Source organism: Lissotriton vulgaris, chromosome 7 (genome assembly GCF_964263255.1).
Source record: "Lissotriton vulgaris chromosome 7, aLisVul1.2, whole genome shotgun sequence".
NCBI classification, from domain to species: domain Eukaryota; kingdom Metazoa; phylum Chordata; class Amphibia; order Caudata; family Salamandridae; genus Lissotriton; species Lissotriton vulgaris.
In genome coordinates this window covers 519,955,643-519,981,038 of record NC_141695.1, presented here as the reverse complement: position 1 = coordinate 519,981,038, position 25,396 = coordinate 519,955,643, and the positions used below count along the sequence as shown (strand labels likewise).

The 25,396-nt window shown below is 43.1% G+C and overlaps 1 protein-coding gene across 3 annotated transcripts in view; it reads right to left on the bottom strand.

Annotated features, from left to right (window-relative positions):
* Window positions 1-25,396, bottom strand: part of TBCD (tubulin folding cofactor D) — a 2,218,561-nt gene that overhangs the window by 1,696,973 nt on the left and 496,192 nt on the right. For all 3 annotated transcript variants that reach the window (XM_086930600.1, XM_086930601.1, XM_086930602.1), the window contains one exon: window positions 13,031-13,167. In XM_086930600.1, the coding sequence (XP_086786726.1) occupies window positions 13,031-13,167 (137 nt within the window). The remainder of the gene's footprint in view (window positions 1-13,030; window positions 13,168-25,396) is intronic.

The window sequence follows — 25,396 nt, the reverse complement described above, 5'->3', positions numbered from 1 at the left end:
AAAGTTAGGTCAGTCTAACTTGTTCTAAAGAAGAGTAAGAGACTCCTATCTGTTTACTTTTTTCAAAACGTAGGGGGACGTAGGGGTGGCAGTGGGTGTCGACGATTAGCAGATTCACTTTGGGAACTAACAAAATCCTTCCAGATGTGCCCTTCAATTTGTAAGGGGTTGAAAATCAGGAGCTCCATAGGGGAGTGGGTGTTTGGGGGGAAAGCAGTACACACAGAAGAGAACAAGAAAACACATACACTCCCATGAATGATGCAAGAGAAAGAAAAAAGTAGCTCTCTGAATTTGAACATGGAACCGTACAAGTCACCCATTCAAAAGGATAATACCAAAGCTATGCTCAAGGGGAGGGACAAGAGAAAGGAAAGTCATTGTATAAGAAATAAGCAATGAGAATCCTAGATAAAATTCTGGAAGAAGTGACCAGTTTGCGACCATTCATGGATGCTACAAAAAAAGTTACAGTAATCTGATAATGAATGGGTTGCAGATGGAGTTTTAGCGGTTGAACAGAAAATTAGTGGTGTTTCCCTATTAAATAGGCAAGTGGATGAGCTTGAAAACAGGAACAAGTGTAGCAATTTAAAATTCAAGCTAAACACCGTCACGACAGAACACTAACATTTAAAAAATAGGAGTTTTAATAAGGCAATTGCTCGGCGAGCTTTTTTTATACCCCCAAATGAAGCTGCTAAGAATCCCATCTAGCCGTTTAAAGTAAAGGTTGTCCACCCATAGAGGGATAGAGCGGAATATATAAAGGTATTTGGGCAGGATCTTCATTTTTATTGTTTATTCGACCACTAATGCCTAGCGGCATCTTATGCCATTTTTTAAGTAAGATAGCAGTTTCCTTTAAAAGTGCCTAAAAAATGCAAAAATTGCATTTATTTGTGCAGAAATTCTGACCCCTAGATAGGTAGCAGCATGGCACACTCCCTGTAGGGGCCAAAGGTTTATAATTCATTAGAATTTGGGTCTTGTTGGTGTTTAGTCTATATCCGGAGACAGCCCCAAACCTTTGAGCCTCCTGTATAATTCCTTTCATAGCTTCAAAGACATCTTTAGAATATATTGCGATATCATCCGCATAGGCTGTAATTTTAAGAGAGTTTTAGCCAAATGTAAAAGGGGCTATCCGGGATTGCATAGCTGATTTTGGCAATCGGGTTGTCGTATAAAGCCTGAATCTAGCTCAAAAATTGTCCTTTAAAACCAAATGCTGATAGCGTGGCCCAGAGGAAGTCCCACCCCACTCGGTCGAAGGCTTTTTCAGTGTCTAATAATATCATACAGAGTGGGGTTGACTCGATCTGAGCAACATCAAACGCCGTCACACCCATATTAATATGAGATGTAGTATCCCTCTTTGGGATGAACCCATGTTGTTGAGGTGAGACCAAACTTGACATTATTGGTGCCAATCGTGTTGCCAAAATTTTGGCGAATATTTTAGCGTAGTTATTTATGAGCGAAATGGGCCTATAAGACCCACATTCATCAGCTGGCTTGTTATTTTTTTTTTTTTTTAAAAGATAATTTGAGTAGAGTTCCAAGATTTAGGGGCCTTTTTCCCTACCCCTATAGAACGAATAACCTGGCTAAAGAGTGGAATCAGCTCTTCCATACATGTTTTATATAGTTCCAGAGGTATCGAATCCTCCCCTGTTGCTTTGCCAGATGGCAGTGAATTGATAGCGAGTCTGATTTCTGCACTTGTAATATCGTCTGTTAATGAATCCTAGAATTCATCCCCCATATTTTTAATTATACTCCCATCAATATAGCTAAGTATCTCATATTTGGTTATCTGGTTCTCAGGGGTGTGGAGTTCTTGATAATAATTAACAAATTGTTGCAAGATCAGCCTAGAGTTGTTAAAAACCTGATGATTGGGCCCCTTGATTTCTTTTATAGCAGTTTTGGCCCTATCCTCTGCAACTTTATATGCCAGAATCTTGCCTATCTTTTCTCCGCTTTCGTACTGTAACAGTTCATACTTTTTCAGTTTGGCGACACTTTTTTCCCTAAAAGTATTTTTCAAAGCCGATTTAGGGTCTATCAATCTGTGGCCCAATTCTGTTATCTGTGCCGACCCCGAAAGTAGTGCCTCGGCTACTTGAGTCTCAATTGCAGTTATGTTGGCGATAATTTTCTCATTTTCTTTCTTACATGCCCTATTCTGTCTCCATATAAATTGTTGTGCAAAGCCCCGTATGCTAGCCTTACAAGCATCCCATACAATTATTGATGAGGCAGAATCAATGTTTATATTGATAAATTCTTTCAGATGTTCCTTTATTTGTCTTAAAAAATCTGCATTTAAAAGTAAATATCTAGGGAATGAAAAAGACCTAGGGCCTTGTCTCTCTGAAGTAATAATGAAGGAAAGGAGAATAGGATTATAATCGGAGGTAACTCTTGGACAGATTACCATAGTGCTTGACTCTAGGATCCTGTCCGATACCCAAGCCATGTCTATGCGCGAGCATAATTTATGTGCAGCTGAATAATAAGTATAACCAGCTATGTTTGGGTATAATACCCGCCAAGCATCTTTTACAGCGTGTATACGGGCAAGATCCATGATAGCAGCACATGTCTTTCGCATTCTCTGAAATGACCCCCGTCTGGTGATATAGATATCGTAGCTCATAATACAGTTAAAATCACCCATTATTATGTGCTCTCCCTCCCAACCCAACAGTTCCATATTAACTTAATCAAAAATTGATGGCTCGTCTATATTTGAGCCATATATGCCACAGAACGTGGATTTGCAGCATTCGAGTATTAGCTGAGCTATTGCCCATCTCCCTGCCTTATCAACAGAAGTTTTACTGATTTCTGCTCTAAATTGTCTTTGTTTAAGAAAGGCTACGCCTCGTATTGATGCATTTAAATCAGTTCAAACAAGGACATCGTAACCCAGTTGTTTGAGCAGATTACGATCCTTATATGCAATATGAGTCTCCGATATTAGAGCTATTTGTGGGTTATACATCTTTAGCTCTTCCAAAACGAATCTTCTTTTATTCCTTCTATTCAAGCCCGCCACGTTCCACGTCAAACATCTCAGCCTATACATCTTATATAATTTGGTTTCCAATCCCTACACAATTGAAACATAAAAATCTTGCTAATTATTTTCTTTAAGCTAGTTATCCTCATGCTGCTTTTTTTCCCTCAGTTACTCCCGTCCCCCCCAAAACCCACCCTCTACCCTCACTTGACCCACCCCCTAAGAACCACCCCGGTACCCCAAGGAGACCTCTTCTTTGAACCCAGCTGCCGCTGTCTTGGGCAGCCAAACAGATCAGACCTGCGCCTATGCAACACATGTTGCTCTGACAAAAAAAAAAGGATTTATACAATTCAATTTCATAATTAATCAAACCTGCGTCTAAACTGCACAAGTAATTCTGCCATAGAGAAAGAAAAATATATACAATTCAATTTCATAATTGCCACGTCTTAGATAGCAGAAGACGAACGAAAGAAAAAAAGAAAGAAAAAAAGAAGAAAAGTGTATTTTCACAAGTCAATTATCAGGATCAACAACCCAGGTATCTTTTTTTTTTTTAATCCAGTTCGAGTGGTTTACAAAGCTATGATTGTCTCTTAATTCGCATATTTATATATATATATTTTTTAATTAATTCTTTTTATTGAAAACACAAAAACAAAATATAAGACACATACAACAAACCACTGGGTTGCATCAAAACACGCAATACTTATTCAGACTTCTTCCTGCGTAAAGAAAAGCAACAATCATATCATCACAGGTGTTCACAGGTCCTCCGCCATTGCTGGATCGTCTGGCTCAGCAGGAGGGGCACAAATATCACCCCTATAGACATTCCAGGGCCCCAAATTTTGCCCAATTTCTTAGGTCTCCCTCTGGCCACATACACGGCCCGCTCCCTAAACATACACCAATCCAAATCCTCCATCCATTTCCCAATGGTAGGCGGCCGATTCGCGCCCCACAGTTGTGCTATATTACGTTTAGCAATACCGCATGCCAGCGTGGCCCACACCTTCCCGTGAGACGAGAGGTGGGTTGGATCCCAAACATTCAAGAGACACCTCCGGGCCTCCAGCTCAAAGCTCACTCCCCACACCTCATGTATCTTAGCATGAATAGCGGTCCAGTACCCCCGAACGAGGGCACAGTCCCACAAAACATGAAAGAACGTCCCGACCTCACCGCATCCTCTCTTGCACCCATCACTCGCAACCAAACCCATTCGGCACCATTCGTGGACCAGTGACATAGCAGCGGTGAAGGATCTTCAATTGAACCAGTCGGAGTCTCATCGGAACCGCAACGACTCTCGGAGAGGCCACAGCCTCCCTCCAGTCCTCGTCCTCCAGAATCAGGCCATCAGCCCTCCATTGGTCTCTAACAACCACTAGTGGCTCCTCCGTATGATTAACCAGTTTCCTATAAATCAAGGAGATCGTCTTCGTCAGAAGGTGGCCGTCCAACACTCGATCCTCGAGTGGGGAAGCCTCAGGGAGCATCTCCCCCCGGGGAACACCAGTAAGTAACGCGTGCCGAATCTGCAGATACCAAAACTTCTCACTCCCTTGCAGTTGATACCGTTCCTGCAGGGCCTCAAAAGGAAGGATACCATCTTTACCCCAGAGATCCCCCACTCGGGAGATACCAATGAGGTCCCATTTATCGAAACCCTTGGACTTCCATAAACTTCCCAGGCGCTCAGAGTTCCAGAGAGGCGTAGCCAGTGTAATCTTTCCCTCCCAATTAAGGGAGCGGTTGGCCTCGTGCCAGACCCGAACTGCCACCGCCGTTGGCCCCACCAAGGGATAACGGCCACGTCGAGCATATAGTGCCCTAGTAAACTCTCCCCCGGGAACCTGGCCGCGATCCATAGCATACCCGGGGTCCAGTGGTGAGCCATATATAGCATGATTAACCGCCACCAGTTGTGACGCCCAGTAATACTTATGAATATTGGGCAGACCAATCCCCCCATCATACCACGGCAATGTCAATTTAGCAAACCCAATTCGGGCCTACCCTCCCAAAGTAGCTGTCTCTGGAGAGCCTTAACCTCCTTGAAATACAACGGAGGAACCGGGTCTATCGAGTTCTGAAGCGCATATAGAAAGTGAGGAAGAGCCATCATTTTAAACAGAACTGGGCGACTGAGAAGAGATAATGGAAGCGACTTCCACCGGGCCGCATCACGCCGAAGCCTGACTAGGGGCGGCAACAAGTTGTTGGAGTACCTCCTCCGAGGATCCAAGGATATATAAATGCCAAGATACTTAAAACCTTCTGTTTCCAGTCTAACCGGACAACCGGGAGGAACCACCGGGGGATCCCCACTTAACACAAAAAGAACCGACTTCGACCAGTTAACGGCTAAGCCGGAATATCCTCCAAACACATCCAAGACATCCAGAAAAGCTATAAGGGAGGTCCTCGGGGAGGTCGAATACAACAAAATGTCATCCGCATAAAGTGATATCTTGTCCTCCCACTCGGTAGTCCACCTAAGCCCCTTAATCGACCTATCCCAACAGACCCAAGAAGCAAGCGGCTCGAGTGCCAATGCGAACAACAGTAGGGAAAGAGGACATCCCTGTCTAGTGCCCCTCTCCAGCGCAAAGTCAGCCGACCTATGATTATTGACAACCACACGGGCCAACGGACCAGAGTACAAAAGCCGGACCCAAGAAAAACTCTGGGCCTATGCCCATCTTCCCCAAGACAGCAAAAAGATATGGCCATTCCACTCTGTCAAATGCCATGGTGGCATCCAAGGATAACAAAATCGTCGGCTCATGAATTTGTGAAGCCCCCCCAAGGACCCCATGGAGCCTGCGCAGATTGAGGGCCGTATTTCGACGGGGCATAAAACCGGACTGATCCGGGTGGATCAATGTCGTGATAACCTTTACCAGGCGAGTCGCCAACAATTTTGCCAAGATTTTCGGTCCAACGTTCAACAGGGAGATCGGGCGATAGGAAGAGCACCCGGTCTTCGGCTTGCCATCTTTATGTAGGACTATAATGTTCGCAAGCCAACTTATTTGCGTTAACTTTATAGAGCTTAACCGGGAGTCCGTTAGGACCAGAGGCCTTACCGGATTGGATCCCTCTAATCGCCTGCGCCACTTCGTCATTTTTAAGGGGGGAGTCGAGGAATTCCTTGTCCTCGTCCGAAAGAGTAGGCATCGGGATGTCCCGAATCAAGTCCGCGTTTTCAGACTCCGAGTGAATACATTCGGCCGCATACACCTTCTTATAATAACCAGCAAAGACATTCACAATCTCCTGCGGGTCCGTAATTTTATCGGACCCGATGGGCCGCAGCTCCGGAACCAGCCTCGACGCCCAATCACCCTTCTCTAGTCAGGTAATCAGCTTCCCTGCCTTATCCCCTTGCTCTTACACCCTACTCTGGATATTTGCCAACTGTGACCTCGCGTTATCCCGGGCCAGGCTACGATACTCATCCTTAAGGAGGCGCAGACGGTGGAGTCCCCCCGGCGTAGCGGCAAGCGACACCTCCCGTTCCAGAGCTAGCAACTCCGATTCCACCCTATCAATCTCAGCACGCCCCTCCTTCTTCTTCCCTGAAATATATGACAATAGCTCCCCTCTAAGGACAGTTTTATACGCCTCCCACAGGGAACATTTGGAGTCCACCGAGGCTACATTCTCCTGGAAATATCTATCGGCCACTCTCACAATCTCCTTCCTAGCCACCGGGTCCCGGAACCGCCACGCACTAATAGGTGCAACCCGGGCCACATCACGCCCGCCCAGATCCAAACGAATCCAAATAGGTGAGTGATCCGAAACCCCTCTAGCTAAATGTCGCACCTACCGGAGCCACGCCACCTGGGCCGCAGGCACCAACACATAGTCTATCCTTGAGAAGGACCTGTGCGCCGCCGAAACGTGAGTGTATTGAGATTCAATGGGGTTCTTCAGCCGCCACCCATCCACTAAGCCAACAGTGTCAGCAAAATCAGCCAACCATCTTCGGGACGGCAACAGCTCCCGAGCCGGATACCTGTCAACCTTCCCATCCATAACTGAATTGAAATCACCCCCAGCAATCAACAACCCAACAGGCAGCGTCAAGAAGATCTTGGACAAATCATGAAACGTGTCGGTCTGAAGGGCCGGAGGGACATAAACAGACAAATAGGTTACAATTCTCCCCGCCCACAACCCCGAAATGCCGACATATCTACTCCTGTTATCCGTCCACGTCGCCTGTATGGCTAACGGGAATGTGTTCTTAAGCAATATCCCGACCCCTCTCGACCCAGTCGTAAACCCAGCATGCACAACCAATTTATAGCCCCCTCTATGAAGAGCCATGCACCGCTTTCCCATCAGGTGAGTTTCTTGCAATAGCACCACGTCTGGGGAGTGTCTCGGAATCAGCTGACCAACCATACCCTCTTGACCTTATCCCCCAACCCGTTCACATTCCAACCCTAGCGGAGGATATCACCAATCCAAGAAAGAACAGGATAACAAGATGGCACCCAGTGGAAAAACAAACCCCAACTAAGGCAACATACAATAGAACAACAACAAACCCCGTACGGTCTCCACCAACCACCCTCCATGCACCACTGCCTACAGCTTACGCTCATCCCCAACTAGCAGTGTGCCTGTCGCCCCCAACTAATCTACAAAAATCTAAAGGTAGAATACAGAGGAGGGCCAATGAGCCCACCTGCCGCCCCCCCACCACCCGACTCTATGCGGGCAAACCTGCTTCCTAACAGACTACAATCACAATGTAAACTCAGACCTGCAGGAATCCCCATTGCAGTCCCCCGCCAACACAACCCCGGAGCCGCTGATTACAAACCCCTGCATACTTCACATTGAACAAAGTCATTGTTCTTCTGTTTCTTCCTGGTTAATTCGCATTTTTATAGACTGTTTCAGTTTGCCATTTAGTTACAAATTGTTCAGCTTCTATTTCATCAGAAAAAAATATGTATGACCATTCTTGAAGACTTTTAGTCGTGCAGGTTCTTGCAAAAAGATTTGCCCGCCGAGAGCCTTTATTGGATCGATGAATTGGCGCAATTTCCAGTGCCTCTCCATTGAGGCTTTGCTCAAGTCTGATCTCACAAAAAAATGTGTCAGAGTCTATTGTGACTGGAGTATTAGGTCTTGCTTTTAATGAGATAGCTGTCGCAATAGGAAATTTCCTAGATTAATCAGAAGTGGCCGAGGGTATTGACCCCCCCCTTGTTTCTTTGTATCAGCGGCAGTCTGTGGGCCCGTTGGATCTGTGAATCCCAGTCCCAGTCGGAAAGATCAGGGAATTCCTTCTGGAATAATTGTACCACATATGCCCTTGGATCGGCTCCTTCGGCCCCTTCTGCAATCCCGAAAAGTCTGAGATTCAGTCGACGTTGCCGATTTTCCATGTCCTCAAGTTTGGTCTGCATACTCACTATCTGAGCCTTGTGCCTGTCCACAATATCTCCTGTATGTGTTGATTTCTCTTCGGTATCCACGACTCTTTGCTGCAGCTCTTCAGCCTCACGAGATATACAGCCCAGTTTGCCTGCCATCTCCTGTAATGAAGACTATGTTTTACTATTATCTTCTCGCATTTGTTGGTAATGTTCTTGGGCCTCTTGCCTTTGCTCATTTAGCAGTCGTAGTATCAGACTAAATGATGATGATGGTAGTTCCTCTTGGCTGCCCACCACCGAAGTCGTACTGGGTTGTGAGGTGACTAGAGGTGGATTAGTGATTTCGGTATGAAGAGCCATTTAACCAAGGAGGTCTCGATTTTCCAGATTTTAAACTATATTTTTGGTCAACTTTTTTTTAGCCGATTCCGTAGCTTACTAAATCCAATTAATAGCCCTTTTTTCATAAATTTATGTTGGGCAAAGATTCCAATATGTTTTTCTTTCGACTTAATGACCCAAACTACTTTAAGCGGGTTAAGTTCAAGACGGCACGTGATACTGTAATTATTTGGCGTGCATGACTTACCTACTGCAAAACATCGTTGTATCACTGTAGACTGCCCCTGTGGGGCAACCCAGGTCTTCCGGGAATTTTTCACGACAAAGCTTGTAAAGATCTACATAACCTGGGTATAAAAACTCTGGGGGATCTATACGACCATAATGGTTTTATAACATTTCAAACACTGAAGGTTGTTTACAATCTTACAGAAGGTGCGCTTCTCAAGTATTATCAGATGCTTACACGTAGGCTAAATCTTACGGTCACTGCCGACTCTGATATTTGGAACTGTTTATACTCTGAAAAGGATAAATCACTAATCAGTGTTGGATACAAAAGTCTTAATGGCCTTAAAAAATTATGACTGTGTGAATCTAGCAGAGAAGTGGAACAAAAAGCTGGATACTGATGTTACAGCCACTATTAACTCCTCAGCTCTTGGTAGTATAAGTAGATCCGTGCACTCTTCTAGTCTTAGGTTGCAACAGTATAGAATTAGATGCCAGCTATATTATACCCCGGAAAGAATAACTAAATGGTCGTCAAACCATAATAACAATGATCGTACAAAATGCCCAAAATGTAACCGTAGGGCTGCAGATCTGAAACACATGTTCTTCCTGTGTCCATTACTCACAAATTTCTGGGAAGGAGTTACTAAAGTTTTATCTCAGAAAATTGTCCGGCCTGTTACACTTACAGTTTCAGAAGTATTAGTGGGTGGGTTTAATCGGAATGTCTGGCAGACTGATTTAATAACGATTCTAATTGCTTGTGCTAGATTGACAATAGCCCGGGTTTGGATATCGCAGAGCCCACCGACAGTCTTGGAATGGTGGAGCTTGGTCAAGGACACATATGATATGGAATATGCCCTGGTCAAAACAAGGGCGGTACAATCAATGCGGAAACTGGAGGAAATCTGGAGATCGATAATATGAACCCTTCCTTTCCTTATATTTTCTTTTGAAACTTTTAATCTTGCTTATCTATTTCTATGGAAAAACTCATCTCTTTTTTCTTTAAGTATGATTACATGTATGTAACGGTATTTTTTTATTTCTCATGCTGTCAATAAAAACCATTTAAAAAACAAAACCAACACATTTAAAAAATAAATATACCGAACTAGTCAAAGAAGTGACCAAAAGATTCTACAAAGGGGAACAGGGAAGAATGCAGGAGACTGACAAAGGTGGAAGGCTGGAAGCATAGATAAGCAAGCATGAATAATCCTTAGCTTGGATAAGGAAGATAGTGGACACACCACATGTTAGGGTGACATTAATTCAGGAAAAAGCAACAAATATTTTGTAGAAATTATGAGAGTTTATATAGACTGAAGTCGCAGAGTAAAAAATGGATTAGGATAGATCAATTCCTGGGTGGTCTGAAAAAGTATATTTGACACAGCCACAACCTAAAAGGGATGTTGACCAGGAAGGAACAACAACAGCGATAGGCCAGCTACAATGTGGGTTGACCCCAGGATCCATCAGCATACCAATGGAAGGCTATCAACTATTCTTGCCACTAAGTACCAGCAACTATTCAAGGTTACTAAAAAGGAACGATCCATGTCTCCCAACATAAGACCAACTGTAATGATGCCAAAATGGGGAAACCTCGCCTGCACTGCCAATCGTACTGCCCAATATCACGTCAAGACAGAAACTATAATTCTAATGGAAATACAAACTGATTGCTACCTCTCCTACGATTCCAAGCACAACTGAACCAAAATGGATTTATATTGCATGGGGACACTTAACTGAACCCACAATGCCTCCACAACTGTCTGGATCATTGGGACAAGACAGAAGGCCAAGGCTTGTTCTTGTTTGTACGAACCTTGAGGCAGGGAGCCATTCTTGAGGGTAGGTTCATTTGTGGTACTTATTGTTTTCCGGATGAAGAGCTTGCTTTGTGTGTGTGTGTGTGATACAAAGCAGCTTGAAGGTGGATATTCTGGCAACCAGTAACCAGTGTAGAGCCCTCAAGGCAGGGGAGCTGTGGCGTTATACGTTGGAATCATGTAGTGTCAGAATTCTGAATTCTCTGTAATCTTCAGTGATACAGACCATTAGTGTAATCCAGTTAAGGTAGGACACGAGAGATGGTAGCTTGTTCGTTGTGGGGAATCCTAGGTGCGGGAAGATGTGTTGCAGTGTTTTCATTGTGAGAAACTTGATTTGGCTGCCTTATCCACTTGAGAATTCATTGACAGCTTGGCATCCATGGAAATTCTATGGTTTCTTACCTGCTTAGATATTTTTGGCGGTGGTCCTGGATCGTCAGATCAAGCGCAGAGAGTGTTATAGGCTTTCCAGTTGCCATAGGTGAGTATTTCAGTTTTGGTGGTATTCAATTTTAGGTTGGTCCATGTCATCTATTGGTCAAAGGGCCGGAGGCAACTGAAGATTGTGGAGGTTTTCCAAGTTCAGAAGTATCTGTGACTTATTTGCATAGTTCTAGCAAGTGAAGTCAAAACCATTGCTCAGATCTGGTAATGATTTCATATAGATGTTGAAAAACATGGTTGAGATGATAGAGCCTTGAGGGACTCCAGCTTAAATGCTATTTAAATAGTTTAGAACAGAATGGAGGAGTATGTATAATATTTGTTCTATTGTGTAGACCAAATGTCATCCAAGTGAGAGCTGCGCCATCTATTTAGGGATCCTCACGATGTAGTGTGTCACGATGTACAGTGTTGGAGGCACCTGTAAGGTCCAAGAGAAGAAGTGCAGCAACCTAGTTCTGGTCTACTGTGCTTTTCAGGGAATTCCAGATAGAGATTAGAGCTGATTCCGTGCCTCTTCAATGAGGGAATGCAGTTTGGAAGTTAGAAAGTATTGCATTGTCTTCATTGAATAGTGACATCTGGGTAAAAGCTGTTCCTTCTATAACTTTGCCCAGTAGTGCATGCTTTGATAAGATCCAAAAATTCAGTTGGTGATAGTTCTTTGAAGGAACCTTTTCCCAGGAGGGTTTTGTAAGAAATGGGTGGGAGCTGTTGGTTTTTATGTAGCTTATATAAGAATCCAACATGTTTGCTTTAGTTATACAGTGATTGGCCTATTTGATACATAATTTGTGAGAAATGGGGTAGGTAGCTTACAAAATTCAGCCCTCTAATGGCCGGTAGAAGCCCGAAAGCTCCAATATTCCAATGCTGTTGTACACAGAAAGAAAGAACTTATGGAGCCCAAGGGGATTTCAATCTCCTCGGGCTCCGTGAGGCCTTTGTTTTATTTGTTAGAACATTCTACCCTCTACGGCGGAATGTTCTAACAGCTTTATAGCCCTCAGTAGCTCGGCTATACCGAGCTACGGAGCCCTTGGCTCAGGCCTTTTACGCTGGAGCGGGCTTTAATGGGCGGTGTAGACTGCTATTGCAGGCTATAAGGCTATAGTATATGTAGTTTATATATGGTGTATTTTAAAGTCTACAGAATCATTTATTTCCTTCACCTTTCTTTCTGTCCATTGTTTTGTTTTTTGAGTTCCAATGTATATATATTTTTTATATCTTCCTCATTTTATTAAAGTTTATCTCATCTATTTACTAATATACTTTACAGGGCAAATTATAAATTTTGTATGTACATACATAAAACTGAAATTAGTTACACCATATTTCTTGTTTTATTTACAGTTTAATGTTTATGTATCTTTTAATATACGCGCAACCTGTACTAAGTTACAATGATACACACATTTTATTGGGACTGATATGATATATTAAATTCTTCGTAATAGTATATACTATGATGAATGCTACTTAAATATCGCACCCACTGAGACAGATATAAGTGATAAGCAAATACTACAGCATCTGACAGCATCATGATACTGGTATATGCATCACAATAACATGCTGGCAGCTTAAAGCATCATTGAGGTAACCGAAAATTCAAGATGGTTTGCACTGCAGATGCTTACACAAGCATAGCGTTAATAAATAGAAGTTAATATCCTTTAAAGAGTAGCATAATAGTTTTGCTGCTACCAACATACCGACAACATTTTCAATCTCTTCAGGGATGTCATAATCTTCATCCTCATCACCAGCTAAATCCTCTGGGGTGGAACTAATTTGACTTGGTCCAGTAACTTGCAAATTAGCAGCCAAAGACCTAGAACCACGTTGATACCTGCATGAATGGAAGATAAAATTGGCAGAAGGGAAGGTGAGATTGGCAGAGAACAAAGAAAAAACACAAAAACATTTGTGGATTTACATTTCTTGAGCAGGTAAAGAGCAGCCATTAAGTAGAATCCTTGAACAAGTACAATGTAAATAATAATATAGCCGTATAGCCCATAGTAGCGGTCTATACAAGCCATTAAAGGGCCACTCCATTCGGCTCTGCCTTTAACAAGGGAGCTCGACATTAATGCAGGTATAGCCCAGCTACGGAGGACAATAAGGCTATTAGAACGTTCCACCACTAGAGGACAGAATTTTCTAACAAATAAACGGAGGCCTCATAGAGCCAGAGGGGGTTGAAATCCCTTCAGGCTGCGTGAGGCCTTCGTTCACAGCAACAGTTGTAAACGACAACAAAGGGATGTTGGGAGCTCTCTGGGTTTCTACCGGACATTCGAAGACCTAGAGCACTCCATTGTTTTCACGGGGCTTCCAAAATTCCAATGTTCTAACTACCCTTTACCGCTTCGCTGCAGCCGTAATTTTTCCCCAGTGCTGAAGAATCGTACGGCGGTTAAGACGGTCCCTGGCTATCCTCTGCACATGCCCACCCTGACGTCAGACAGCCGGGCCCGTCTGACACATGGAAGAGGTTAAACATGTACTATGTGGTTATTATTTGCTTACATTATTGATACCACAATAGTAAGTGTGGATTTTTAGTTTGGTCAATGCATTTAGATTCTGATGGTGAGCATTCAAGTCCTGGCTCAGATATATAAAAACTCTTCCAAATATCTAAAAGAAATCCTACAACAGTGGTCATATAGTTTTAGATCTCCAATTGGAGATACTGTTTTTATATTGATAACCTCCTTCTTTCATACAGGACAGGACCTTATTACCCGTTGGAGACCGTCTTACAATGTCCCTCAGGATTTTGTTTATTAACAGATCTTACAATGTCCCTCAGGATTTTGTTTATTAACAGATCTTATTAAACATAATCTATGGATTCTGGCCCAGAACTTACAAAACTTTGCAATGTGACCCCATTTACCCTTAGTGACTTTAATATGCACTGCTTAATTTGATGAAAACAAAAACAAAAAAACACTTCCAAAGCCCAAAATTAGCTTTTTGGTGAGATCAAGCAGTTCCTGCTCTGCATTCCTCCATCATTAGTGCTGCCCAGTGCTTGCCTGCCCACTGCTCAAAGTCGCCTGTGATGCTACTACTCTTATGGCTGTTGACTGGCTGGGAGAAATGAACCAGGGTCTATGCGAAGGAATGTTCTAATTTTAGCTTTGAGTCTTGAGTGTTTAGCTGCAAGTTCACACAACCGATTCCCTCTCACACAGCTTACAAAAAATGAACCAAAATTGTACAAACATGTTCCCGTAAACTGTGAAGTCTAGCAAACTAATCAGTAGCGGCTGGTGAGCACTGAGGTAAAGCAGTTCATCTTCACATAAATTTACTAAAATTTTGTGGGCTCTGAACAGCCACTCATGACGTATTACAGTACAAAGCAAACCAAAGGGGATTATGGACGGAGTGTTGAACATTGCAAGCACTCACCACAGTCAACTGATCTGGGTTTAATCCATCATCATTCTTTAGCGCACTCTGCCACCCCAGTTCAGACATGGCCATATGCAAATAGGTCTGACCCTGTACCTCATGGGAACAGTCCAGCCCGAACTGCCAAGCCACGTTTTCCCTGGACTGGAAACAAGCATCCTAGGACTGGTTTCTGGCTAATCAGCCGTCATCAGTCAGGCTAGCTTGAATCCAGTGGCAAAGTGAGCAAGGGACCCACGTCTGGGCATACCCTGCCAACTTAGGACGAACAAAGCAAAACCAAAGGGGATGATGGACGGAGTGTTGAACAATGCAAGCACTCACCCCAGTCAACTGATCTGGGTTTAATCCATCATCATTCTTTAGCTCACTCCGCCACCCCAGTTCAGGCATGGCCATATACAAATAGGTCTGACCCTGTGCCTCATGGGAACAGTCCAGCCCGAACTGCCAAGCCATGTCTTCCCTGGACCGGAAACAAGCATCCTGGGACCGGTTTCTGGCTAATGGTCGGAATGGTTGTATTTGTCTTCTAAACTTTGAAACAGCGCCTCTAATGAAGCGCGAATGTTGTTCTGCTACATAATATTGTGCATTGTTGTAATTCTCAGTATCGTTAACCTTGGGTTGTTGCCAACAGGGATTGGAGAACTTCGCAGTATTTCCGCCGTTCTATCGGAAGTAGATATTACATTGAGGACCAGGAAGGGAACTGCGGGGCTTTGAAATAAGAGCACACTGATTGGTGGATTCTGTACAGGAAATGCACGTGTTTGAAGCGCATTGGTTAGCGGTGAGTGGGGGTCCCTACACAGTTCTGATTGGCTATCGGCATGTGCGGACCGTATTGTACGCTGCACATACTATGACTTGGCGGGAATTGACGTGAGTTCTGATTGGAGAACTCTTAATTTAAAAGGAATTCAAGCAACACAGACCGGCGTGCAGTGGATTTGGACATTCCCAGTGACGCCGGTCTGGATTACACACGAGAGAAACTTCTGCCCGAATTAAGGTAAAATATAAGAGATTTAGAGAGTGGTTCTCAGCTAGCACGTTGGCTGACTGGTTATCCTTTTTGTATATTTTCAGGCACCGAAAGAAACGGTTCATTTGCTTGAAATAAGGTAAAAGATAATACGGGCTACTGGAAGCCATAGTCATTATATTTTTGGGCATTTAGTGATGGTCGAATTTTGTTTCTTTAGGGGACTGTGCAGGATAACCACATGGCAATTCCCTGGGTGACAATACTTAATTCGTATATTGAGAGGTAAGCGGGTTGCTTGAGTGCAATAGACAGTTTGGTGATGACTACAGGACCTAATACGTGATTTTTTAAATCATTATGAATGTTGAAGTTTTTTCATTGTTCACAGATCCTAAAATAGAAGGAGAGAATGTGTGCTTTAATCCAGACCGGATTTGATTGATATATGATAAATTATAGGTGAGGCACGTGTGCATTCTTTGGATATTAGGTGCAATATTTGCAGGGGTCTATATGAGCAGGCCACAGTGATGTTCAACAGATTTACGAAATTGTGAATTTTTGCAATTTGACTGATCAAGGTTAATAACTCTTGCATGAAGTTTAGTATGAGACTTGGGGAACATGGACATGGTACTAGTTAATATGAATTGTTGAATCATTTCAAGTGTTTTCATTTCAATATGGTATTGTGTGACCTCTCTTGCAGAACACTCTGAATTCTGGAGTATATTATTGGCCTACCTTGTGCTGGGTCATTTATTATCTGTTTAAGGTAGGCACATTGGAAACGCCATGCCTTGCAATACATACAGTTTTGAGCAGTGCATCAGCATTGCTGTAGGAATACGACGCTTTAGCTAGTAACATGACATGTTTGATAAATTATTAGGACTTACAATTTGAAATCTTGTTTATCACATATATTTTTTGTTGTTTCGCTAATGACTCAGATACATACTTTTGGAAGTGGGAGACCATAGTTCATTGTTTCGTGCTACAGAGATATAATAAATCAGCAACTTACATGGTCCATACACAGTTCACTTATGAGGTAAGCCGCTGCTATTGTACTTGGCCATATTTTTGCAGTATAATGTAAGCTCTTTAGTTTTTACCGGATAGTCGGATTTATCTCTATCACAGCAAAGTAATGAATTGTTGATCTGAATATTTTACTTGCTAGTTGGATTTATTTCTGTGACAATTATGTAATGAACTGTTGATCAGCATGTCAAATAGGCAGGTGTTGAGTGTGTATCATTTATTTATTTTTTCATCATTAATTTGGACTATTTCAATTTGCCGATATTGGTTCACTGATAGTGTTTTTCTTGAATATTTATCCTTGCAGCCCTGATGATGTCCATTCCGGAAGAAACGCGTCGGCTGTAATGATCTCTATTGATTTCTTGGATTTGGACTGATTTTGGATCATTGATTTTGATTAAACTGAACCATTGTTGCTAATTACTTGATGAACTGCGCTACAATAAAGAACTGTGGAAATCAACTTTTGAACCTGAGAAATTATTGCAGAAATAACGGCGCTCCTTCTGTTTAAATTTTGACTTTCTGGATTGTTTGGAGCCCTGACGGTAGACTCTAGGAAGTTGAGTGCATGGATCCTTTATAATTGGTGGACATTACCAGTATTGATATTTTTCTCTGTGCTTTTCTTTTCACCCATACCGTTCTGTCTAGTTTTGTAATATTAAATATAGCTTGGAAAGTCCATAAAGCCTTTACTTTAGTAAGCTATCTGTATCATTTCTAAGAGACCAAACTTTAATCAATCAGGTTTCAGCAACCTCTAGAACACTCCCCTCAGACGCTTCTGTCTCGCTCATTTTCCAACCCGTCGTATGAGGGAGTCTTCTCTGAGCTCTGCTCAGTTCATCCTACTATTGACTCTCCAGAGAGACTTTCGATTTTTACTTTTACCAGTTACCATCTGCTTCAAATCTAACTGTACAATGTCAGAACTGGCTATAAAGGGTCTTTTCAGACCATGTGGAACCTTTGAGATGAAGAGCCTGTATTCTTTGAACCAACACAAGGCCTGCCTATACTGCCTCTACCCATCTCACAAGGTAAAGTATTGTAAAATCTGCCATACTTTTTCATCAAAACCCTTAACGACAGAGATGGGAAGTTATTGTTGCGGCTCCAAAACCTTGAAGTCAAGGTAGGCCCAGTTTCTTGGGAAGATGGTGAGGACTCTTCTTCATCTTCCAAGAAGGTTCAGAAGAGGCAAAGGGAGAGGTCAGACATTTAGTCATCTCATGAACCACCCAAGAAGTCTTCATGTGTATTATAAGGAGTGCAGTAGCTCTGCAATGCACTCTCACAGGCATATGGGACATGATTCTTTGCCAGAAAAACCAAGAAAATCTGAACCTTTCACACCTTTCCCTCAGGTTTCTCACAAGTTTAACCACATGGCTGCTGGGTGTTTCCCCCCCCCTGTGCTGGAAAATGCCATTTTAGTGGCACCATGACGAGCTCAGCTCGCCATCAGCACACGACATCCGTGGGTGATGACGAGCTGAGCTCGTCATCAGCATCGAAAGGGTTAAGAAACTGTTGTCTGCACGACAGAGAAATTGTTGACTAGTGCACCATCGATGAAGAAATCGTCTACAATGACATCAATGGCGGCGGCTATGAAAAAGGCTAGCGAGGAGGTTTCAGTTTAGATGCATAAGAGCAGTAAAGTAATGGAGGCAGGGACAGATGAACCAAAATGGCCTGAAGTGCCAAGCCTGCGAACTAAAGTAATCACAACCAATAGAACAAGTTGAACCAGGAAACTGTATAGGGGCTAAAATGGAAATAACATCAAGAAAGTCACAATATGGTTCAAATCTCATGGAGGAACAATAAATGGAGCGAGAGTAAACAAATGAAGAAAACCTTCCATTAAACATTCTACTAGTGGTGATTTAAGAGGGATGGTTGTCCACAGGCGAATCGTCTCCCAACACAGGGTCCATGATCCCACTTCACCCTGTTTCTTGATATTATGGATGGTAGTGGTGTTGTCCGACAGACTCTGGATGTAGCTCCCTAAGATGGTCAGTAGCAAGGCCTTCAGTGGAAGAAACTTCAAAAGTCCCCTCACAATCATGTTGGCCAGAGGAGAGCTTGCAGCCAGGCCCTGCTTCCAACTCTCAGCAGACAGCCAACCCCACTCTGTGCCCAGTCTTTGGAAGTGCGCACAGGGGGGGTTGGTTACAAGGCTTGTTTTGCCACCATGCCCTGTGGCAAAAACCTCAACAGGCTGCCAACTGTGCATAAACTTTGGCATGCACAGCAAAGGGTTGACCTTTGGGCCCTGGGGACCCTATCCGCTGGGGCCAAAACATATATATTATTGGGGGGAAGGCGTGCAGTCGCCTCCCAACACTTAGTTGACCCCAGTGACCCCATCCTTTGGCATCAAATCCAAATAAACAAGGGAGAAGGGAATGCAGCTCCCTCCCTAAGCCTTAATAGGCCCGAGGAAAACATCCCTCAGAGCCAAATACAATAAAATATTGAAGGGGAGCATACAGGCCCTGGGGACCCTATTCCGGGGGCTAAAATCTAACACAAAGGGGTGTGCAGTCCTCCTCCCCAGGGTCAAATATAATAAAAAAGGGAGAGGGCATGCCCTACCTGAGCCTTATTAGGATCAAATCCACCGGGGCCAAATTTAATTTAAAAAAAAAGGGAGGGGGCCTTATGCAGAGTCATTAATAAAGGGAGGGGTGTACACTGGCCCCCTCCCAGAGCCTAATTAGACTCTGAGGACTCCAACTCCCAGGGCCGAAATGTAAATAAACGGGGAAGGCAGACATGCAGCACTCCTTCCCGAGCCTTTATAAGCCCTGGGCACCCAATCCCCGGGGACGAGCCTTATTTAAAAGGGGAAGGGGGCCACACGGGTTCCTTCTCAAGTCTCATTAGACCCCGGAGATCCCATCCCCCAGGGATGGTGTGTTTCTTCTTTTTAAATTTTTTTTATTTTTTTTAAAGAGGATAGACGACGCACTAACCCACCTCGACGAGACTTCAAGTAGAACTTTAAATGTCCAGTGAATGAAGTGCTCTCTCAGATGACAAAGATGGAGCTGAAAAGAAGGAGGGCAAAACCACTGCCTCATTTAGATGAAATGTAGAAGGTACTTTAGGAATAAAAGAAGGATTGGCACAAAGAATTACTCTATCCTGAAGAAACTACAGGTAAGGTTCTGTTGTAAAGGCTAGAAATTTACTAATGTGTCTAGCTGATGTGATGGCCAACAGGAAAACCACCTTCCAGGAGAGGTTCTTCAAATCTCACCTGTGAATTGGTTCAAAGGGTGGCTTTATAAGCTGTGACAGAACAATGTTCAATTGCCATACCGCTGAAGACGGTCTTATTGGAAGGTAGGACCTGAAAAGTCCCTTCATGAATGCCTTTGCCAGTCTGTTAGACCACAAAAACAAGCAATCAGAACGTCGACAGTACCTGGATATTGGTGCCAAGTGCACCTTGATGGACGTATGCACCAGACCAGCTGTGGCGATAGACAAGAGAAAGAGCAAGGGGGGGGGGGGTGAGAGAGAATTACAATAGTGCGTGGCACACCATGAGCAAAATCTTTTTCACTTGGCCGAGTAGCATTTGATCGTAGCTGGAGCTTGCGCTTCCAATATACAATACAATACTATACAATACAGGCGATACAGCTCTGTGAACCAGTATTGTCGGGCCCACACGGGACGATTGGGATGATGCGGCAAGGCTCCTGTTTGATCTTCCGCAGAACCTTTGGAATGAGAGGAAATGGAGGGAATGCATATGGAAACGTTCCCTCACAAAGAAGTGGATGGCGTTTCATAGAGAGCCTTGTTGAGGAAATCTGCTGGCGTAGAACCTTCATTTTTTGTTGGGAGATGTAGCAAACAGATCTAGGGTTGGAAACCTCCAACGGCGAAAAGCCCTTTGTAGCTGATCCTCGTTTAGCTACCACTTGTGACACTGCTTGGTGCCCAAACTAAGAGAATCGGCCGAATCGGTTTTTACTCCTGGCACATGATGAACTTTTTTATCTCATGGACTATAAGCCATTCCCAGATCTGCTGAGCCAGGATTGAGAAGGCATGAGATCTTGTCCCACCTTGTTTCAGCAGATAGAACATGGTGGTGGTGTTGTCCATGCAAATTAGGATGGATGATTTTTTGATCCATGGCAGGAACGCTTGGAGGTCCAGAAAAACTACTTTCAGTTTCAAGAGATTTATGTGAGGAAGAGCTTCCTGGGCTGACCACTTCCTGTGAGTTTAATTCCTACAGGTGGCATGGAAGCGTCCAACGTCATTACCAACTTTGGTTGTGTCATGAGGAAGGAAAGACTTTGGGAAAGGTGGTCTCTGACTGCCCACCAAGACATTGCTGAAGTCATCACCAGTGAGATTGAAATGATGTCTTTGAATGAGCCTCGAGATGGAGTCCATTGAGCATTGATCTGCTCCTGAAGAGGCCTCATTCTTAGGCGACCGTACAGAATCGGCGGGATGCAGGACATCATCATCCCTAGCATTGATTTGTATGTCTTTATTTTTTTGCAGATCGGCAGTGTACCATTTTCTGGAGGCGTAAGATCCTTTCTCTTTTGGGGAAGGCTTTTGATAGCATGGTATCCAGAGTTGCTCCTAGAAATACTATTGACCTGGAAGGAGCCAGAGAGGTCTTGTCCCAGTTGAATCAGAGACCCAGGGAGCAAAAGAGCCATACAGAGGCATCTGTCGACCTTCTGGCAGCGTGGAGTGATGGAGCCCTGACTATCCAGTCGTCCAGGTAAGGGAATACCTGGTGACCGGCTCTCGGCAGAAATGCCGCCAACGGGGTCAAGCATTTGGTAAAGACTATTGGAGCCGACTTTAAACAGCCAGCAATTCACAGAAAGAAATGTTCGCGATACTGAAATCCTTAAGAACACAGGAAAACAGGAATGACACAGATGCCTCTGAGGAGAGCTGTAATAAGGTGGCCGATTTTTTCGCAGATAAAGTGGCAAAAATCTATGACACCTTCCTGATAGAAGTACTGAAAGGAACTAGGATGGAAAGTGATAGCCAGACAAATTTTGCTGGGGGAATTCTGGACGAAATCAAGATACAGGAACTGGAAGAAATTACCACCATAGCAAAAGGAATAAAATCGGGTTCCCCTTAGGACCCAGCACAACCTAAGATAATAATGCAGGGAGCAAATGTAATCATGCCATATATTTCTGAGCTTATCTCATGCTCCTTCCAAACTGGCGTGGTCCCATAGAATGGAAACAGGCCATTGTAAAACCACTCAAAAAGAAGCCATCATTGGAGCATACAGTACTGGAAAATCTACTGCCAATTTCACTGCTGCCATTTGTGTCGAAAGTCGCAGAAAAAGCTACGAATAAACAACTTGTTGACCACATTAACAACAACGACCTAGTGCATCCTTCCCAATCAGGCTTCAGAATCTTAGTCTAGGGCCGGCTTGCAGCTGGCATCACACTGAATAAATCTAGTAATTCAATACAAATCCACCACAACTGTACATCTAGTGAATTAGGCCATTAAAACAGAAGGAGGCCGCTCCAAAGATCTTCACTATTGTTATGTATGGCGTGGCAACAATTGATAGTAAAACTTGTTTCCCCATTGTTGATACATCATAAAGGGCTTCCAGGCTAGGCTCTCTGAGAGCCTGTAACAGCAGTGCTGCTTGTCTGCTTTAACTGAAAGCAGAACGTACAGCTGCAGGAGGGGGAAGGAAGGCAGAGGGCTCCCGGTTACAGCTGATAAACGTATGTACTTCACAGTGCATACCTCACACCTGCACGAATAAATAGATACTTCCTGATAGAAACCAGTGGTGTTCTGTAGTAAGCTTCTTCCTCCAGCTCCTGTTGCCAGGCTATGATGTAATATTCCAGAATGCTAATATGGAGAAAGAAGGTTGTTGCTTGAGGTTTGGCAGTTGGATTTTGCTGCCCTGTGGGTGAGGTTTCTTGTTAACTCAGGTGTACAATAAACCAATTTCACCTTACCTTCTTGAAGTCTTGCAGTCCCGCTGATATATTCTGAAGGCATCACCTCAAAACCACTAAATGTCCACGTTGCGAGGAAATAGGGGCAGACTTCTTGCATATGTTTTGGACATGCTCAGAGTTGGTAAAACTACTGGAGAGCAGTGGCAGATACATTAGGCGAAGTGACTGTGAGAGCAGCTCATTGTACACAGGGACACTGTTTAGTAAACTGGTTTCTACACACCTCTACACACCTCCAAAACTAAAGTGACCAGCACATTTCAGGACTTGGCAATCCCAGAGAGGGCCCTCTGTAGGAAGATGGATAAAAGAAGTTAATATGATGGGCAGATTATGAAGAAGCTCTACGACTGCGAGAAGCCAAAAGGAGCAGGGGTTCCTTGTAAGCAGCCAGGGCATGGCAGGAACTGGTGGAATTGTTGAAGCACCCGGAGCCCCCGCTACCAAGAGCAGACCCTAGACACCACCTGATATAACATGATACACAGCTACTGGCTAGATTGCAACACACTCTGCACCTAAGTAGTTAGCCTCCAGCAAACCAGATCAGAGAGGAGTCTCCAAGATTAGCAAATATGAATCAGCACGGGTCATCACCCCACACCATTATGTTGCAATATTCACAGAGACCCTAGGCTCAGCCAGGACACTCACAGAGGGAGGGGGAGGGAAGGGAGGGGGTTAGTTGGAACATAGTAGTTTGATATACAAGGTGCACCACAAAAACTATTTATCTAGAACTGCCTGGACAGCTATCCACATTTGTAAAGCTATGCTGTGGTTAATAATATACACCCAGGAATAGATAGACACCTTCTTATATTCAGCGTAACCCACAGCGGACTGCTTTATCAACAGTGGGTTCGAAGATCCATGAATATCCATGAATATTATTGATTGATTCCATGTGGATACATTTGTGACCTGCGGTCACGTAAAAAAACAATAAAATCTGTTTTATTTAAAAAGGAAGGCGGAGGGTTGCTAAAGGATGCCAGGTAATGTATTTATACTTTTACATTAGGGACAGGGAGGTGAGGCCATGTAATGTATGGCTCCCCATCAGGCCCCTGCCCCTGAGTAGCAGTTGAAAGCAGGTGCATATGATTTTGTGGGGACAATACATAACATAAAATTACAGAAAGCTAAAAAGTGAAACTACAAGGATGTTTTTCACCTCAGGGTTCTGAGTGACATCATAAACAAGTTTCGGTCTTGTTGACCATCTGAGTATTTTATTGTTTGATTTTTTTAAATCTTACAATATCTTTACAATATTGTAAAAGTACAATAATTCATATCATAGCAATACATTTAGTGATACAAATCTATCTTTAGGATAAAAAAACATACATTATTAAGTTAATCAAAAGCATCCATATTAAAATATAGCGACAGTTAAAGCAAACCATGCACCACCAGATTAATTATTAATTAACAACCTAGGTTGTCTTTTTCAGTCTTATGGATCTAATTTCTTTCTTGTCATTATTATAAACTTTGCAAATGCCAAGTTTAAAGCTATAACAAGCACTTATAATAAGTTGTCGATTGTAGACATCTTATAAGTGCTTGTCTACAGGTCTGTATTCCGCGGGTGTTAAAATGCCACTAAAGTGCGGTTTTTCTTTCTTACTCCAAATTTGGGCATATGCAAAGTAAATGGATAATATTCTCTTCTCCCATTTTACATAAACGACAAGGCTCAGTTGTTCAAAGCCATGACATTACATAACGAGATCCCGGGTAAAGGCCTAAACGTGCTTTAAAAAAAATGGTTTTTAGCTTCAAAAGGGGTTTCTAAATATGACTGAACTTTCATTAATGTATACCCCTTCATTAGTGACCATGCATGTGTTCCTTTTGCAAGAGTGCCTTTATCTTTATACAACGACAGGTGATTTGTTATTTTATAATAGTTTTTTTAACGATTCTAGTTATAGCCATATCCCAGATCTCATGCGCTGAATATTCATCCAAGGCACCTTGTAAACATTCCCAAAATTGAGATTTCCAATTTGTTTGTATTTCCTGAAACAACCATTTAGAAATTTCATTGGATGAATTAGTTTTTATTCTTTTCCACACTTTTATGAATTGGCCCTTTCTTACCATTAGGTGATTAGTTAGCCCAAATTATGATCTAATTTGGGCAGGTGATGCATTGTGTGGAAGGTGAAAAAGTGGTTTGAAGGTTTTTGTCACAGCATTATTAATAGTTAGTCTTTCCTGCATAGAGCTTTACTGCCATATGTTAGTGTTGGTAATAATTTTGCCGATATTACTTTTAGAAACAGGAGGTAACTCAGTCCCTCTAAGGACTTCTGCAAAGTTCTAAAAGCTGTCAATAGAGTGTTAGTTTTCCTTTGCGTATTAGAATTGTGTAGATTGAATGATCCTTTTTCATCGAAAAGAACTCCGAGGTATTAATACGATCTAACTTGCTCTAGCTGCAAACTTTCAAAGTACCATTTGTGCTAATTCTTTGTGCTTGGGTTTTTGTTGACTTCCATTATTTTTTTCTTGGTGTCATTTATAACCATGCCATTTCCTTGGGAATAGCTTGATATCCTATTTATCAGCTGTTG